Source organism: Lampetra planeri, chromosome 9, assembly GCF_965212315.1.
Source record: "Lampetra planeri chromosome 9, kcLamPlan1.2.h2, whole genome shotgun sequence".
In the NCBI taxonomy this organism is placed as follows: Eukaryota; Metazoa; Chordata; class Hyperoartia; order Petromyzontiformes; family Petromyzontidae; genus Lampetra; species Lampetra planeri.
This window is the reverse complement of record NC_136115.1, coordinates 1,816,363-1,835,378: the sequence shown is the minus strand read 5'-3', so window position 1 is coordinate 1,835,378 and position 19,016 is coordinate 1,816,363. Positions and strand designations below refer to the sequence as shown.

Here is a 19,016-nt window from a genome sequence, read left to right as displayed (position 1 = left end):
ACAACCCGAGTCGCTGACGAACTACACCTGTCGACCCATACGGTTTAGCCCATATTCTTGTACAGGGAAATGTAGTTTTCAGGTCCATACGGCCTACAGCCGTTGCAATACGGGCATTTTTTCCGTCTATTTGTTCGTGTTTTCCATTGTGATTAGACGTTGAGATTTATAAGGGAACGGGGTGATCAATACGGTCTGAATTGGTCTGTACTAAGGTAGGGCACTGATAAGGGGTTGACAGGCATGACAAACAGACTCACTCCCCTAGCGAAGCACGAACCGATTCATTCCCCCCCCCCATTACCCTCCAGGCATTCACCCACTCACCGGCCCACGCACCAACTCGCTCACCTACCCACCGACTTACGCCCGGAAGGACTCACACCCCCACGAATTCACCCACCCAGCCGCCCACGAACGCAACGGATTCGCCCATTCACTCGCCAAATTTTTTTTCCCCTCTGGGTCACCATCGACGCAAAGGCCACGTGGTCGCTCTTTATTAATGGGTTTGCTTAAATTGTTTGCGTAGGGCTTTTAAGAGCGGGGCGATTAGCGTGTGCTGAGCTAAAGTAACTCGCCAAAAAGAAATGCGTTCACGGGTCAGAGACGTGACCTCCAGCATGAGGGCTCAGGGGCGCATAAATACGGTGGGCTGAGACGACTTCGTCCACGACTACTCTGTGTTGTCATTCTGAGTCCTTGTTCAAGAGCCTGACCCAGCCACCGTCGCATCATGGTCAGGACGCGTGCGATTTTATTTTTTGCGGTTTTCATTTGCACACCGGTGTGCTGTACTAGTTCGCGTGTTGCGTGAGAGCGAGTGGATGGCGCGTGTACATCGGGGAACGGGAGTGGGCCACGAACCCCGAGGCCCGAGTTCGATTCCCGCTCACGGCCAATGCCGGTGACGATTATCTGAACCGGCCTCCCCTAGGTCGACTCAGCCTCAAATGAGTACCTGATGCGGTGTGTAAACAACGCTACTGTGGGAGACAAAGGCGGCCGCGCTTTGTGCTGGCCACCTATGCCCGCTCGTGTAACGGGCAGTGCTACTCGCTCACAGCAGTTGCCCCCAAATGTATGTTCAGGCGATATGGGGGATGTTTTGTCTTGGAAGAATATATTTAGCGTGGGGAGCCGTGGCGCAGTGGTGAGTGTACGGCGTACTCATTGGTTATTTCGGTAAAGTCACGTAGTTAGAAATAAAATAAAACTAATCACGACGTTTCGATCGCAACACAAGCGGTCGTCATCATTGCCGCTTGTGTTGCGATCGAAACGTCGTGATTTGTTTTATTTTATTTTATTTCTACCCACGTGACTTTACCGAAAGAACCAAAGAGTATGGAGTCCTGCAGTCACGAAAGCTTCAAATCAAGATTGAGTGTACGGCGCTTACGAAATTCGATTGCAGCTGAAGCCCTCTCCAGACGTCTTGTCGGTCATAGGGGCTGTTTGACCATACTTCACCACGCTGGTCAGTGCGATTGGTGAATGTGGGTATCCAGGACCGGTTAAGAAGATATGAGTTGCCATTGGATCGAACGCAAGATAACCGAGTTCATCGCTCAGTGCGTTAACCGCAATGTTAGTATCGTTATTATTTACGTTGATAGTAATACAGTTCATCGGGTTTTTTTAATGCCGATGACCAAATTAGTCGGAAGCTAAGCAGGTTTGAGCCTGCTCAGAAGGGCGACCGCCGTGAATCACAATATCTAACTCGTGTTTCATCACAGGATATATAACTCATGTTCATCACAGGATCTAACTCGCCCGCATTGCCGGTTTGTCTCGTAATGAAGTAGACGTAACAGCGGCATAAAACCTTGTGCCCCTTCCATTTCGAACAGTCGTTTTTTAGAAGATACATTCGGAATTATTGCTTTTGTTGAGATATTAAATGCACATTTAATGAGTCACCACTTTACCAGCCTTACTTACACACTTGTGCCATGAAGAAGGACAATTGCCCGAAACGTTGCCTGTTAAAATGTGTTTGATGTCCATAGTGTTATTGACGAATGTATTGACTTGTGTTGTTGTTGTTGTTGTTGATTATCGTGCTTGTGAACCACTGCCAACGCAGCAGCAGCAGCAGCAGAGGTGGTGATGGAAGGTGACTGCGATGAAACTCGCGTCACGTGTGATGTCTGGTTTTTTTGCCGTACCTTGTACAGATTTAGTTACTGGGTTGAGCCAACAGTCGGTAGGTTTTAGACATCATCAGTCGCGTTTGACTTACAATTATTCAAACGTTATTTGCAGCGCGAAAAACAAGGGTCACGTTCACACTCTTGCCAACGAGTCTAGCTTCGATAGGTTTGTGCGGGATCTTTTCACGTTCACTTTTAAGAGCCGTTGACCGACGTTCACTTGCCGGCCACGGCTAACATCCGTGGCGAGTGATAACTAAACGGGTTATGGGCCTCCCCTAGGTCGACTCAGCCTTAAAAGAGTGCATGGCGCAGCCCATAAACATCAGCACCGGGAAAAAGACCAGGGTGGCCGGGCGTGGTGCTGGGCACACTTTACTTCCCCGCGCGCGCCTTTCCCGGCATTAATAGTTCGCTTTTTGTTTTAAACAGCACTGATCCCCAACGGTCTATGTGAGCTACATAGGAGGTCGAGACATTTATCATTGGCTCAACGTCCACCGTTTCGAATGTAAACGTGTAATAACCACAACTCATTGTGTAATAACCACAACTCATTGTTTGTCGCTGTTTGTTTTTTTTACGCAGAAACTTCTGCTGATCGCGCTGCTGTTCTGTGGCTTGGTGCCGATGTACCACGCGGCCGTTCTACGTGAGACATTGCGCGCGCACACACACACAGCTCCGATTATCACGGTTGGCTACGTACGGTGCGAAAGAAGATCAACAAACATACACACACCATACCAATAGCCGCCATTCGCCACTAAGTGATGGCGACGTCATTACGGCGCTTGTGCCAGGCCAGGCGCACTTTGAGGCCACGTGAAGTATTGAAGGCTCGCTGACAGGAGGTCACCAGACAGACTCAAGTGCCATGGGATAGCTGACTGAGATGACCGGTAGATGCACCAGCTGTACCCCCTACTGTGGCAACTTGCTGCATCTTAGCCGCCCGGCGCTCCTCTCATTGTTGTGAGCGTCGCTCCTCTGCCCTCCGTTGTTGTTGGATGGCGATTGCCTCCAACTGCCCAGAAGCGTCCTTCACGGGCCTCCTCCACATACGCACATACGCAGAGTGACATCACCATCGCACCGACGGTGAACTTTCGATCATCCGCGTGCACATTTATTCGGGTTTCGAATTAACCGAGCTTGCTAGAAATTTATTCTAAAATAATAATTAGTGTCGTTGTTTAAAGTATAAGTTACACAAGAAATAAGCCGACAATACGCCTTGCTATATAAATAAATAAAAGTTACATATAGCATCAGCCACACATGGCGTTCCCTAGAATGAATAATGTAATGTGTGTATTTGTCTATTTATTTTATTATCTAAAATATGGCATCACACGCGCCCAATTAGTGCCTTTACATGCTGGGCCTAGATCAATTAATGAGCAGCAGCTTTTCAACTCGTGGTTCCGTGGCGGATTTGACATTCCTCCTCCTCCTCAAAGACACGCGTCAGCACACCGACAGCCCGACGCGCACAACTCGTTCCTTTGTGGGAAACTAAAGGCAGAGCCGCAGAAATGCGCCTGTGGCCATGCGACCCACACCACGCACCGCACAGTGAACCCACCGTGGTCTGCATTCCTTCAGAGGAGGAGGAGGAAGAGCAGCACCACGCGAACTCTCTCTCTTGCTGTGCTGAAGCCCTCTAGTCGTGGCATGTAGCAGACCACGACGTTGGCATTTAGCTCCTGAACGCGCTGTTACCTTTCGTAATAATTGAATAGTGACGGGTTATTTTAGAGTTAAACAAAAAAAACGTGTATTAAACATTTCACGTCTTCCTCCGTTGCCAGGGGCCGGCGAAACAAAATAATAAAAGTGGCCACATGTTTCGAATTTGGTTTTAAAAACCGCAAATATTTCGAGAGCTGCGATGCAAGCGGTGAATATGAGACGCTGGTTGTCCCTAATAACTAGCGACACGAAGCGGTCCTTGAAGAGCCACACGCGGCTCCGGAGCTGCAGGTTGCAAACCCCTGGACATTGGAGAGATTTACATTATTCTAGACACTCCATGGCGAGAACTACAGTACCAGATGCCAGCTTAGATCTTCATAAATTAACAAGCTTGAACTGGTACTTCGCTGGAGTTAGAATCCTGTAAATGTTTGAAAAGATGAACAGTCTTTTAAAATGTCGGTTTTCACGACCAGTATTATAATTCACGATTTAGTTGATCTTAAGTAAGACGGTGAGAGTTACAGTTTAACACTTAGATCGCATAAATATAAATGTGTCGTTAAACCCGCCACCACCCGACACAGCCAATCTGTAAGGTTTGTCACGTAAATAGAACATGCCAATTCGTTACTGGTACAGCACATCGGTGTGTTTAAGGTTACAATGTCACTTATTTTACTATGAACATGGTTATAACTATACACCGACACGATCTAACCCCCAAAAAACACGAATTATGTTGAGTTTTAGTTTAATTTGTTAAATGCATGGTCCCACAAGCGAGAACCGTGGCGTTTCTGAATCAAACGTCTTTTTGCCTTGCATGACAACAACTGCCATGCGATCACCACACTGCATGCACAATGCTTCTCAGCCTTGTCCAAACCACCACCACCACCACCAACTCAAGAGCTGAACGTTTAGATCGCAGAATTGCTTCGTCGTTTCGACGACCGACTCGTGGAATTGAGATGTGCGTCTTTACAACCTCCTTGCCGACCCCCCCCCACGTCCACCGCGACTCCCACAGAGCCTGCGGTGCAGATCATCTCGAGGGGGTGCAGCTCGCCTATGGGACTCGTGCCAATCGGAGCGTCTTGGCGCAACGCCAAATGTGAAACGTGCGTCTGTGGCGCCAACTACATCCCGACCTGTACTCTCAAGTAAGCCGAGAAGTCACCACCACATTTTACGTGTTGTTGTTGGATGTGTTTTTCAACCAATGTAATCCTCTTCTTGGTTCTTTCGATAAAGTCACGTAGAAGGGAAATAATAAAATAATGAAAATAAAACATAATAAAATACAATTCTCACCACGTTTCGGCCACAACGCAAGCAGCCTTCCTCCTGCTGCTTGCGTTGTGGCCGAAACGTCGTGAGAATTGTATTTTATTATGTTTTATTTTCATTATTTTATTATTTCCCTTCTACGTGACTTTACCGAAAGAACCAAGAAGATGAATCCCTGCAGTCACGAAAGCTTTAAATCGAAATTCAATGTAATCCTGTTTAACACAAACTCGCTTCACGCGTTGATATAGGTCAAGGCAAATGGAGGGTGCAGAGTTTCGCGTTCTGTGTATTCACGTAGACAAATAAATGTCGTGCTAGTCCACCGGCCTATTGGTTTTCCACGCCAATATTATCACGCGGTATTTTGTTTAAGTGGTAAAACTCTGGACCGATTTTGACCCCTCTGGGCTTCATCAGCAGCAGGATCAGTTTAAGCGTTTGAACACAGAGAGCCCGGATAAAGGAAAAAAACCAGATGAGTCTTCACAATCAATCAGTCGCCCCGGATTCACCAGAGGCACTGAACAAACAACAATCACCCGACTCAACACTTTGGTCAATAACATTGTGTGGCCTTACAAAAAGGTAAAATTTGTATATATAATAGGCGACGTTTCGGGCAATGGCCCATCTTCACAGTACAGTACATACATTCTTCAGTATTGTTCTAAATTATATATTGTTTTATATATAATTATAGACAATTTTACTGGATTTTAAGCTTTCGTGACTGCAGGAATTCATACTCTTTGGTTCTTTCGGTAAAGTCACGTAAGTATAAAATAAAAAAAATCACGACATTTCGGGCGCAATACAAGCGTCCGGACGAAAGAACCAAAGAGTACAATTTAACTTCCCAATTATTGTTGTTGATTGAGCACCAGTTGAACAATAGAGTATCACCAAATAATTACTTTGTTTAGCCAGGCTGATTAAACAAACGCTTCTCTATTAGCCAATGTTTTTTTTTCGGCAAGAGTGCTCCACATACGACCTGGATCCCCGATCAACAAACAAGTAACATCATACACAACATGATGTGTGGGTATGCGTGGAGCATTGTGGGTACACGATGATACGAACATATGTCCTTCTGTCTCTCGGTGAAAATCAGATAGGCTGATGGACCAGAATTCTGCTCCGTTTTATTTCCTTGTGCTTGTGATATCCAAATCACGGCACGGTGATACCAACATTAATGCCACGTCACAACACTTGCGAAAGAAGTTCAGCAGACAAACGTCGCATAGAGACAGCTGCCACCGGGCTCCCATTGGCTAGACTGCAGCAGGGCATTGGGATGGTGGAGAGGACACGTGATGCAAGGCGCTGCCACTTGTGGAGGCGTCTAAGCGTGCGCCATGTGAACGTAAACCCGCATCCCGAAAACGAAGCGACACAGGACATGGGCGATTCCTGTACTACATTATGGGTTAATAACTTGGTGTGGAGCATTATGGGTAAATAACACACATCTGTTATCGTCCATCGGCTTATTGGCTTTCCATACCAATGTTATCCAGCAACATTTGTTGTTTAACCAGAGCAAACCGTGGACCTCATTAGCGAGCGTGCCAGCCTTGTTAACAAAAACTGCTGCTTCGATCACCCGGTGTTATTCTGTTCCAGTTAAAAAAAAAGTGACACCTCTGATGTTGCCCAACCCCACTCCCCATCTGCCACAGGCTCTCGATTCCAGTGATGTACGACAGCGACTGCGAGCTGATGCTGGACACGAAGTTGTGCATTTACAAGGTGGTGAAGATTGCCGACCGCACGATATCGTGTCCCTACCGGGGCATGATCTACCCGACATCGAAGTAACACGCGGAACGACCAAAAAAATGTCTTCAAGAAACACGCTCGAGAAAGCATCTTCAGACTGACGACGCTCACCGCGTTGTTATTCTTTTTGGCCGTGGCACCCATTTGCGCTTACAGCTACACATAGATACATTTTGGTGATTAAGATTGTGTTACAACAACAGGGACATGTCATTGGTCCACGGGCCAAAGCGGATACGGGACACCACCTCCGGCTGCTAAAACTTAACAGTATCGATGACCAATTCACTTGGTGAATGATAATCAATTAGTTAATTACTCTACTCAGTGCAAATGGTTATCACGTAATTCGCTGTTATTCTTCACGTAAGGAAATTGAAACTGTTAGGTCACCAACAAGTCAAACATCTGGTCTGGAACCCGTGGACCATTGAGTGATAGATTCCCGCTAATGCCTCTTATTTAGACGCTGCTTGGCCACACACTCAAATATTGTTGTTTTCTTTTCTTTTGGGGCTGAACTGTTGTTTGAACAATTAAGAAAAGCATCATCAACATCAATAAAAAAAAACGCAAAGCTGCAATTCTATTGCACGGGTGTTGTGGAGTATTTGCCTTGTGTTAATGTTCAAGTTGCTCGCTAGGGATATGTTAACAATGATAGTTTAACACGAAGTAGGCTTTCGCGAACAATGTCATCCATAACAGTTCTTTTTTTTAGTGGGATCGCGTAAATATTTAAATGTGTCGTTGAAACGCCACCACCCGACTCAGCCAACTAGTAAGGGTTGTCACGTAAACAGAACATGCCAATTCGTCACTAGTACAGCACGCCGGTGTGTTGGAGAGCAAAGCCACAACATTTACAATCTGAGTACGACGTTTCGCCAGTAATTACAACCAGCTTCATCAGGCGACAGCCAGATTTGTGGAGAAATCCTCCTGTTTAGTTCCTTAAATAGAGGGAGAAATGTGATGACGCCATAAAATCGATTATCAAAATCCACTGAGTGTCCTTATTGGCACGCGTGGTTTGCCAATGCCGACAGTTGTATTTGGGAATATTTAATATTTTTTTGGCGTTCGTTTAGCCTCGTGCTGATCAGCAGAACACGCGTGCCAACAAGGACACTCAATTGATTTTGATAATGTAGACGTTTTGTGCAAAACTAGTTACTACTGGCCAAGACTAATTAGAGAATCTAGCGTAATTGAGAGAAATAAAAATTAATTGTAACCGTTCGGAGAGCTACAGGCTTAGTCCTGCTTGGAATAGAATCATCAAATAAGGCATTGTTTAAATGCATGCCTATACAGGTCACCATACTTCAATCGGTATTAACGTTGGTACGGATATTTTAGTAAGCACAATCGACAGGAGGTACAAGAACGATGGGTTTTCATAATATGGATGCATTATGTACGTTGATTATCATATAAATAACCCACAAATTCAATCGTGAGACACCGTTCGTGCCTGATGATTGGTCAACGAATTTAACCAGGTGAGAACGCAATGTGCCAGGATCGGAGTCTCGTTTGTAAAAAGGTGGACCTACCTGGGTCACCGACATGGTAACATCAATGCATATCCTCAATTTCTAGAGAATATCCTCAATTTCTAGAGAAATTGAGGATATGGCACACAATAAATCAACGTCAAATCACGGTTAAATATTCCATTTCCTGCAGTGCCACTCAGCTCTGGGAAGACTATTTTTAGACTGATCATAGTACAAATACAACATTAAGTACTGAAGTACACTAATGTATAAACAAATGATGATTACATATCAAACTCTACGGATAATATTTATGTGAATCAGCGCTCTCGACATCACGTGGGACAGCAACATCAACCGCCGCTCGCCACTAAATGGCGGTGACGTCACCGCGTCGCCAGTGCCAGGCTAGGTGCACCCAGCGGCCACGTGAAGTGCCGAAGGCTCGCTGCTGGCAGGAGGTCACGGGGCAGACCCAGGTCCCATGGATTAACTGACTGAGATGACTGGCAGATGCACCACCTGTGTTCCCCACAATGTGTACACGTGGTGGTGTGTGTACACGTGGTGTGTATGTGTACGCGTGGAGTGTGTGTGTGTGTACACGTAGTGTCTGTGTCCTCGTGGTGTGTGTGTACACATGGTGTGTGTGTGTACACGTGGTGTGTGTGTGTACACGTGGTGTGTGTGTGTACACGTGGTGTGTGTGTACACGTGGCGTGTGTGTATATACACGTATTGTGTGTGCACACGTGGTGGGTGTGTGTACACGTAGTGTCTGTGTACACGTGGTATGTGAACACATGGTGTGTGTGTACACGTAGTGTGTGTGTGTACACGTGGTGCGTGTGTGAACACATGGTGTGTGCTCACAAGCACTCGACTGGAATATTTAAAAACGTGGTCTTGCCCAATTACTTACAAGCCTGGTTTGCCTCTCCACGTAGAAGCGAGTTTTCCGGACCGAAAAACCAAAATCTCATTCACATTCACTAATATCACTGCCATAAAAGGTAAAGCATAATAGACGACATTTTACGAAATGGCCATATTTTAGAGCAAATAGATTACCGCCCCCTCCTATCTATATATTAACTCAACTTTCATGTCATTCACGAATGTGTCAAGGTTTTCTTTTTCTTATTAGTGTTTGTGCACCGCGAACAAGGCAGTGTCATCACCAAAAATAACACGCAGAGATCTGTATGAAAAATAAATGGTCTCGTATTGAAATAACCATGAATCATCAGCCATGATCTATCCCCTGCTGGATGAAGTCTTAATCTCTCACGGTTTCACCCACCGCTTTGCACGCGAGCCGATCTCATCTCTATCCACCCCTTGATGAGTCTAATATCGAGGCGAATATTATTATGAGCAGAACTCCATTCTACGCATGTAGATATAATGAAATATGATTGTAGTCCATCGGCCTATTGGCTTTCGGGGTTTGTATTATCAAACAGTATTCGTTGCCAGCAAGCAATCTCTGGACTGCTTTCGGCCTTGAGCAAAATAAAAAAAAATATTATAAGTCTTCGGGCAATTCTTTACAGCACAATTGCTGTCATCACGAGGGCAGGCGTTCGTTCTCCGGCTTTACCCCTTTTTAAATGAAGGCTTTGGGTAGGCGGCAGATAATTTCGGACTGACGTTAATCGTAAATGATAACAAACTCGGGATTTTAAAATAGAAAACAAAAACTAAACGACGCAGATCGCCGGAGGACTCATTTAATGACTCGTGACTTCTCAGGCGACGGCGCGATCCGCCCCTGACGCTCGCGTCTTGGAGCACTTCGCTTGCGCCTTCAAGACGACGGTGGGGGCGGCGCGTTAAGCTCCGATCCGGACACGGACAATCCGTACCGCACACAGACACACAGACACACACACAGGGCAAACTCGCCTCGGGGTCGATTTGAGTTGGGGGCCAGGCAAAGGGACACTCGGAGAAGCTGACGGATGAACTAAACATGCTGGGGCGAAGGTAGACCACAGCGCATGCACACGTGCTTGGACTGTGTACGTGTGCGTCGTGGAACTTATCTTACTTGTGTTATTGGTTCTTTCGGTAAAGTCACGTAGAAGGGAAATAATAAAATAAAAATTTTTATATAAAAAAAATAATAAAACAATAAAAATTCTCACGACGTTTCGACTGCAACACAAGCAATCATCATCAGGTGTGAAATCCACAGCAAGAAAATTTCAAATTTTGTTAAATATTTTTCTTATTTGATTATTTGCCTTCTACGTGACTTTACCGAAAGAACCAATGATATGAATCTCTGCAGTCACGAAAGCTTTAAATCAAGATGTATCTTACTTGGTTTGTTGTCCTGCCCCCGCACCTCCGACGAGCACGGTTGGCTACGTACGGCGCGAAAGAAGTTCAGCATACGTAGTTATTCCTCGGCATTTATGTGCTACGAAGAAGGGCCATTTACCGAAACGTCGCCTATTTTTTTTATGCTTGGTCCTTTTAAGGCCACGAAGTGTTGTTGACGAATGTGTTGAGTATGTTTTTGTCGCTCTTATTAATTGTGCCCCACTGTCAACGTAGCAGCAGCACCAGATGTTGCGTTTTACTCGTTAACTGGAACCAACCTGCACGACCTTTCGCACGTGACCGTCCGTCTTCGTGGCCATCCATAGGACGTGACAATTGCAGGCGATAGGAGAGACAGAGAAACGCAATCGCTAAATTCGCAGCCAACCAGCAAACCTTTTTAGAATATATCGTATGAAGAGTTTGGCGGAGAGGTGGGTGGTGGTGTGGGAGGGGATATAGAAAGTTGATGACAACAACAATGATTGTACAGCCGAACCAACAACAACAACAAAACCTCTCTTGTGGATGATATTGGTAGCGACGTCCTACGTGTCAAATTGAAATATATGCTGAACTCCTTTCGCACCGTACGTTCCCAACCGTGCTCATCGAATGGCAATAAACTTAACACAATCGATGTCAGGCGGTATTAAGCCAATACACAGGGTGCTTTAAAAAATGTTACACTTTTATACGGGACTATCGTTTTTACTGGAAAAAGAACGGATAGTAACACTGTAACGTGATAACAAATGTGATGTTAGTAGCTTCCAAAAGTCAAATAGCCTCCCACTTGTTCGCCATCGTTGTCAACGCGTGCCTGGAATCTTCTCCAGGTGGTCTCCAGAGCCTGGAGGCGGCACATTTCCCGCGGTATTGTTGCAAATTCTCGGAAGTGTTCACATTTATTTGAAGCACGCTGTATGTCACACACGCTATCTCGCAGCAAGTAGATTCGTGACCAGCGGCGACGCGGAACCCTTCGGCGATAAGAACCCGCACGCTGGTTGGGTTGTTCTCCTGTTGCTTCAGTTTCCTCCCCAAATAAGCAAGTTTCAAGTTTCATTTATTAGGTATAGCCCTGTGAGCCATTCGGCTCTTGAATCGGGTGCAACCGCAACACACAAAAAAACAAAAACATGAACAAGAAAACATCTTAAAGTGACTATGTGCAAACAGAAAATATCGTCGTTATCATCATGGAATTCTAAAAAAAAAATCCAAACGTAGAATGGCCTTCGTGATAAAAAAAAAACACTAAGGGGAGACTCGAGATTCAGCGAGGCTCTTCTGGCTAAATAGATAACAACGAATGTTAATGTTATGCACGTTATAATTCCGAGACGCGAGCCGTGTTAAAGCGAGCGACGTGGTCATTTGTCTCGCGCTTGAACCCCGCGCCCGCCGATTGACCCGCGCCAGGGAACTGGTCCGGTGTTTGCTCTTGAGATCACTCCGTGCGTCTGTCTCTGTGTGTGTGTGTGCAGTCTTCGGATCTCTGTGCAATCACGAAACCGTCTCGTGGCCCGGCCGATTGGACCGACAGCTCGGCCTAAAGCCCTCGAGCACACGAGCGAGTGGGCGGCTAATCCTTTTGTATAATAAACTTAATGTGTCCATTAGGCCGGCGGTCATGCCATCGGTGACAGCAGCTCGCTCGAGTGGTGGCCGGCTCAGGCTGGAGTCCAGCGACGGTTGCTGGATAACACGAATAATGTTGCGTGACGCCCTCCCCTTGCCCGTGCAACGTCAATGTCGCCATCTCCTGACTCGCCACGGCATTCGCAGGTCTCGTTCGCATGGCCCCAGGGCTCGGCAACCAAAAACAACGAGGGGCATTTTTCGAATTCGGCATGAAACTCGATATTTCAAGAGCCGCGATACCATCTTCAGATGAAATTTGCACGAATGACGCGATATACCAAATAAATAAATATGTGTTTCATATACCGTAATGTTCGTCGTGCAGAGTCGAGTCATGACTCATTGTGAGCAGAACCAACCAGAGACCTACGGTAGCAATTTATAATGATGATGTTGTCGATAGATACGGCCCACGAGGGCTAGGCAACAATACATATTTAGACAGAAATGAAATCTCGCACTGCAACGGTGGAACAACGTCCCAATAATTCGTCCATTTAAAGAGGACAATAAACCTCACTCGGAATAACTGCACACTCATTCTCCACTTAACTCACGCGTACGAATTGGTGGCGGAGAAAATTGGTAGCAAAATTAATAACAATTCGAGGCTCACCAACCACGGGAGCAAGCGGTGTTGGGACATTCGTCAGATTCTGGATAAGACAAATGCATTTGAATTACCATCGTGCCTGGCCTTTGTAGACTCTGAAAAAGCATTCGACTCAGAAATAATCGATGCGGTCATCCAAGCTCTTACATACGGAGGCCAACAAATTGAGAGTTGGAAATTATAAGAAAACAATTCAATTGACAAAGCCACCCCAAGGTGACATGACGCGTGGTAGAATAATGCTCGGTAATCTCCACGAGAATGACCTCATCCAGCAGTGGATTGGCAAGTGGCACACGTGTACATAGGCAAGAGCCCTCCAATACTGTGTGTGTGTGAATTGGAGGGTCCAACGCAACCACCTTACGATCCACTGGAACAATCTTCCTTCCGATATTAGGAAGCCACTGGAGCTATGCACTTTAAAACGACGATTGAAATCTCAATCTCTTAGAACTGATTTTGTGTGTGTTTAGCGTGTTGTTCTTTCCCCGCACCTCCGATTAGCGCGGATGTCTAAGTACGGTACAAAGGAAGGTCAACATAGTGCATATAATTGCTGCTGTTGAGAGACACCTCCAACAACACACGTAGCTTGTTGTATGAGTCTAAGTAGGTCAAACAAAGACCCCCCCCACACACACGGCCCGCACACTTGCAGCCTCGCGAGGCTCATAAGGAAAGTGTGTGACACCGTAGACAGCCACGTCACACGTGCGAGGGACGATCTGTCCTCGGTGTGTGTGTGTGACAACGGCGGTGTGTGTGTGACAACGGCGGTGTGTGTGTGTGACAACGGCGGTGTGTGTGTGTGGCAACGGCGGTGTGTGTGTGACAACGGCGGTGTGTGTGTGTGTGGCAACGGCGGTGTGTGTGTGGCAAGGGCGGTGTGTGTGTGTGTGTCAACGGCGGTGTGTGTGTGACAACGGCGGTGTGTGTGTGTGTGACAACGGCGGTGTGTGTGTGTGTGTGACAAGGGCGGTGTGTGTTTGTGTAACAACGGCGGTGTGTGTGTGTGTTACAACGGCGGTGTGTGTGTGTGTCAACGGCGGTGTGTGTGTGTGACAACGGCGGTGTGTGTGTGTGTGTGACAACGGCGGTGTGTGTGACAAGGGCGGTGTGTGTGTGTGTGACAACGGCGGTGTATGTGTGTGTGTGTGACAACGGCGGTGTGTGTGTGTGTGTCAACGGCGGTGTGTGTGTGACAAGGGCGGTGTGTGTGTGTGTGTGGCAACGACGAGAAGCGCCACGAGTCGGTGTCGTCGCAAGGGCTGGGCGCGAGGTTCGAGGGGGGGGGCTAGGAGCAGGGTGCTCTGCGTGAAATATGAAGACCCAAATGACGCTCTATAAAGTAGCTGCGTCGTGCCAACATACGCTTAGCTTGGGCGTGGACTTGCCCGTACAAGGAGTCGTGGAAATAATGGAGCTATTTTAATTCATCCCATGCTCTTAGACCCCACGCTCTAACCCGTAAAAGCTCCATCCAATGTTCTTAGACCCCACGCTCTAACCCGTAACAGCTCGTCCCCATGCGCTTTCCATCGGTTGTTCATTGTGGCATTGCTTCTTGTTGGCTACATGAGGCATGCGCAATCCTTCCGATGTTTCACGGACTCTATTCTGAATTATCACTGCAAAAGCGCCGACCGAATGGATTGCCACACAAATGATAGCCACAATATTTGTGTGGCTATCATTTGTGACCTGGTCGCTCCTGAAAAAAGAGCTATATAGCTCAGTGGGCCTAACCTGGTAAAATAAGATAAACTTTTTAAATATATATATTTTTTAAAATAAATCAAGCAGTGGCAGGTGGTGTATCAAAGTGTATATTTTCCCCCTGTCGTTGCTGACGAATGCATAGACTTTTCTTTAACTGAATGTCATCGACCATGTATAATCCTAGTTCTTTTTTTCCATTCATCAATTCATGAAGTTCAGACTCGGTACCCTTGCTAAGAAAACTGTCGCCCCCCCCCAACATCGCCTAACAAAGTATTCTGGCACCCACGCACGGACGCGTCGCGCACCGCGTGATGTTTCCCCTCTCGCGTGTCTGCGCGTGACGTTCGTAGCAGACCCGGCACTGAAATCGCCCGCTGCGTGCGAATCGCGCTTAGGACGTAAAGGAACTCGTCCTGTTGATTCAACGCGTTGCGCGTGTGCATTTAACGTTACCCAAAACATCACCATGATGATAATCTGCTGCACGCCTCCGTGATCTATCAGTGATCCCATCTATTTCCATGCCTTTGTGCGTGTAAGTGTGTGTACCTGTGTCGCAAGTGACCCAGACAGAGCTCATCCTAATTTATGTGAGATTGTGTGTGCGGATTGAGCGTTCCCGTGGTTGCAGTGTAGGGTTAGTGCGCTGCGTAACGAAAACCGGCGAACCGGATTCGATTCCCGCTCGCGGCCGATAACAGTGGGCGAACATTTGAACGGGTCCCGGACCTACCCGAGGTCGATTCAGACTTGAAGCGACTACTTGGTGCGGAGTGTAAACAACAACAACAACAGTAGGGAGACAAACACGGCCGCGCGTACCGCTTATGCCGTGACGGCCTTAATAGGTGCTCGCTCGCAGCAATTATTATCTCAACAGTCTGTTCAACGCTGTCCGGGAGATGTTTGCCTTTGGGGGTGTCTTTCGTGACGTGTGATTACACGCGCCTCTATTTGCTTTTTTATGCATTTTCATGTTTTTGTTCCCGTGTCCCCCCCCCCCCCCCCGTTGATGTAAACGATACGCCTGTGGCACGCCTCAACCCTCCGGCTGTCGCATCGTGCGGCCTGGCACGTATACGCTGGCGAGCGGATGCTCACCTGTTGACTTCTCTAGAATGTTCCGTGCCCAGGTGCGGTGTTGGACGTCAGCCCACGGTCTGAGTGACTCGTCGTGACGCCGAATCTGTCGGCCGTGGGCATGTCCCCGGACAGCCGAGAAACAAGTTGTAAGTCGCGTGGAACTGATCAAACGCATTTCTTCTCAAGCGTGAACTTGCCATGGAAAGGGGCTTCAAGCAAATAGGCGGCGGCGGTGGTGGTGGCTGGCGGTGGTGGTGGCTGGCGGTGGTGGTGGCTGGCGGTGGTGGTGGCTGGCGGTGGTGGTGGCTGGCGGTGGTGGTGGCTGGCGGTGGTGGTGGCTTTGCACGTGCGTGGCCTGTAATTGAGGCAGCGAGGCGTTGGTGGGTCACACAAATTGTTGTGAAACTCCCATGGTTGTTCAAGAGGTGCCATAATCTGGCCGGCCAGGTGAGGGCAGTACAGAAAGTGTCGAGTAATCGACCGTTGAGTTTAACACGTCGGTTTTCGCGACCAATATCGATAACAGGTTTTTTTGGGGTTAGATCGCGTAAATATTATACGTGATCTGGGTTAAAATTTACCATTTGTTATGAATCTACCATTGTGTGTGTACGGGAAGAGAGGATTGCCCCTCGCGCGTGTGGGTTTTCTCTGGGTCCTCCGGTTTCCTCTCGCGGTGGCTAGGAGATGTTAACTACCTCGCCTGGTATACAGGAGGTCGTGGGTTCGATCCCGACCCTTACGCCTGCTGTATATTTGGAGTTTGCGTGTCTCTCTCTCTCCCCGTGGTCCCGTGGATTTTCCTGCGGGTTCTCCGGTTTTCCCCTTCACATTTAGAATCAACATCACGCGTTTAGAGTATTTGGATGTCATACATTTCCACATGATAAGCCACTTCGTTAAGCTATCATCTGTGGCCAGGTAGCTTCTGGAAAAGAGCTATATAGCTCAGTTGGCCTTACCTGGGAAAATATTTTTGTAATAGTTTTAGTTTCTTATTAACGCTAATGAATTGGCTAATGACATCTGAAAATAAAAACCCAACTTAGCGGCACCCTCCTGAAAATGAGTTCTTGTACTCCACTGTGGTGTTCATAGATAAACAAGTGATACTTACATATTTAGTATTATATTTTTTTGTTATAATTATAATCACCATGAATCGGTTTAACATCATGACGTCGAGACAGCCTCGAACATTCCTCCCCACTGCACCGAATGTAACGTCCCACAGCAAACACGGTGAGCCTATAGCCTCACTCCACGACGGCTGATGCAGGAGGGGGGATTAAGCTGATGGTCGCTACCATGTCATGCAGCAGAGAGGGGAGCAGAGCGGGTTAGGAGATGGGCTTGGTGATGTTGCGTCAGTCTCCCGGATCTGGTGGTGCCGTCATCAATCAACAGTCGCAGTGAAGAATGTAATTAAAAAAACATGTTTATTTTCGCATATCCAGAAACACCGCATTAAATCATTGGATCCGTGTTTACGAAAGTTGTGTAATACTCGCCCACGGTTAACAATAATTATAATGCATTGCTTCAAGTTATCGTATCCTTCTATTTTGATTTCTCGCCTGGTTCAACAGAATAAACTGCAACTAAGAGTTATGACAGTCGAGGGGACCAGGTGTCTCTCAGATACTGAGCCGGCACCAGTGAAAGCCTGGGTTTGAATCCGGGTTTCAGCCACCCGTGATTTGATGGCGCCCCCACCCAACCGTCTCCGCCCGGTCACTGAATGCACAACAAAGACAAATATACCCCGTATAGACTTAACAGACTGTTGGGGCAAGGGCTGTTAGCGCGCTCGTATGAAGGCCGGAACGGCACACGAGGGGGTGGGGTGACCAGCACCACGCCCGGCTGCCTTTGTCTCCCCAGTGGAGATGTTTACACAGCGCACCAGGTCGGCTGAGTCGACCTAGGGGAGACCCAAGATCGGTTCGGTTCAGATAATCCGCCACTGGCCATGAGCAACACGCTCACCACTACACCACTACACCACTGACTGACTGCAAAGACAAAGACACAAAACCCCATCATGGTATATCTGGGCTTGCGCTACATTTGGCATCTTTCCCGCTCTCAGAATGAAACACATTTTGTCGACTGACGCGCAACAATCTGATCGCAGATGGTTGGGAAGTGCTCCCCCTACTGTGAGTTTTCGGCATTGATCAACATGCCGCTTTTCCAGATCAAATCGCCTTCACCAGGTGTACGCTATATATGCCGTCCCAATTGTAGACCTTGTTACCTCCGTACAAAGTAGTATCGATTTTATTGACCCACGAGGTATAATGGGGTGAGTTTTTTTTTCTGCCGGAGTGAGGTTGGAACTCCAAATGCGAGCAGAACGCGCTGAACCACAGTGCCGTCTGCTCAGATGAAACCGGAGTCGAGACCCTGTTATATTCCCACAAAGTGGTACGTATTTTAACGACCCCGGTGGAATTATGGACTGAGTCGACCACCCCGGCCAGGAGTAAAACTCGCAACATTTTCATTCAGAGTGAACCACGCGGCTTTTAAGCCGACGGTTCCATCTGGTCAGATTCAACCAAAGTCATAGGCCTCCTGTTACATTCCCACAAAGTGGTACTCTTGAAACGACCCGGGTAGGATGATGGGCTGAGTCGACGACACCGGCCAGGAGAGGAACTCGCAACTTTATCATCGCGAGCCGGATTCAGCGGACGACGTCACCAGGCTCTCGAACATCCGTGTGTGTGTGTCTGTCTGTGTGTGTATGTGTATGTGTGTGCACGTGTGTGTATGTGTGTATGTGCGTGTGTGTGTGCCTCTGCGTGTTGTGCGACGGGCGTGGTGCTGGCCACCCACCCCCTCGTGCGCCGTGCCGCCCTTCATCGGCGCTGCTCGCGAACAGCACTTGCCCCCGACAGTCTGTTTGAGGCTATACGGGGGGGGGCGCCTTTGTCTTTGTTGTGCGACACGTAACGGAATTTTCACGGCGCCTTTGTGATGTCAGCGGCTAGGCGATCGTCGTCGATATGCAGACGTGGCGATGCAACGTTAATCTCATGAGCGCTTTACACACGGGCATGCACACACAAACACACACAATAATAAATAAACAAATAATGCTCGTGAAACTGATCCGTGCCTTCACCTGTAGGATATAAATAGGATCCCGGATCCACACTCGGTCACTTC

General features: G+C 47.6%; 1 protein-coding gene across 1 annotated transcript; it reads left to right on the top strand.

Moving 5' to 3' along the window:
* Nucleotides 1-545: 545 nt before the first annotated feature.
* LOC144720545 (uncharacterized) lies at nucleotides 546-7,527 on the top strand. Its single transcript, XM_078597336.1, has 4 exons — nucleotides 546-739; nucleotides 2,748-2,811; nucleotides 4,891-5,023; nucleotides 6,839-7,527. Exons 1-4 carry the CDS (start codon nucleotides 737-739, stop codon nucleotides 6,975-6,977), a joined length of 339 nt encoding a protein of 112 aa, XP_078453462.1. The 5' UTR covers nucleotides 546-736; the 3' UTR covers nucleotides 6,978-7,527.
* The last annotated feature ends 11,489 nt before the right edge of the window (nucleotides 7,528-19,016 follow it).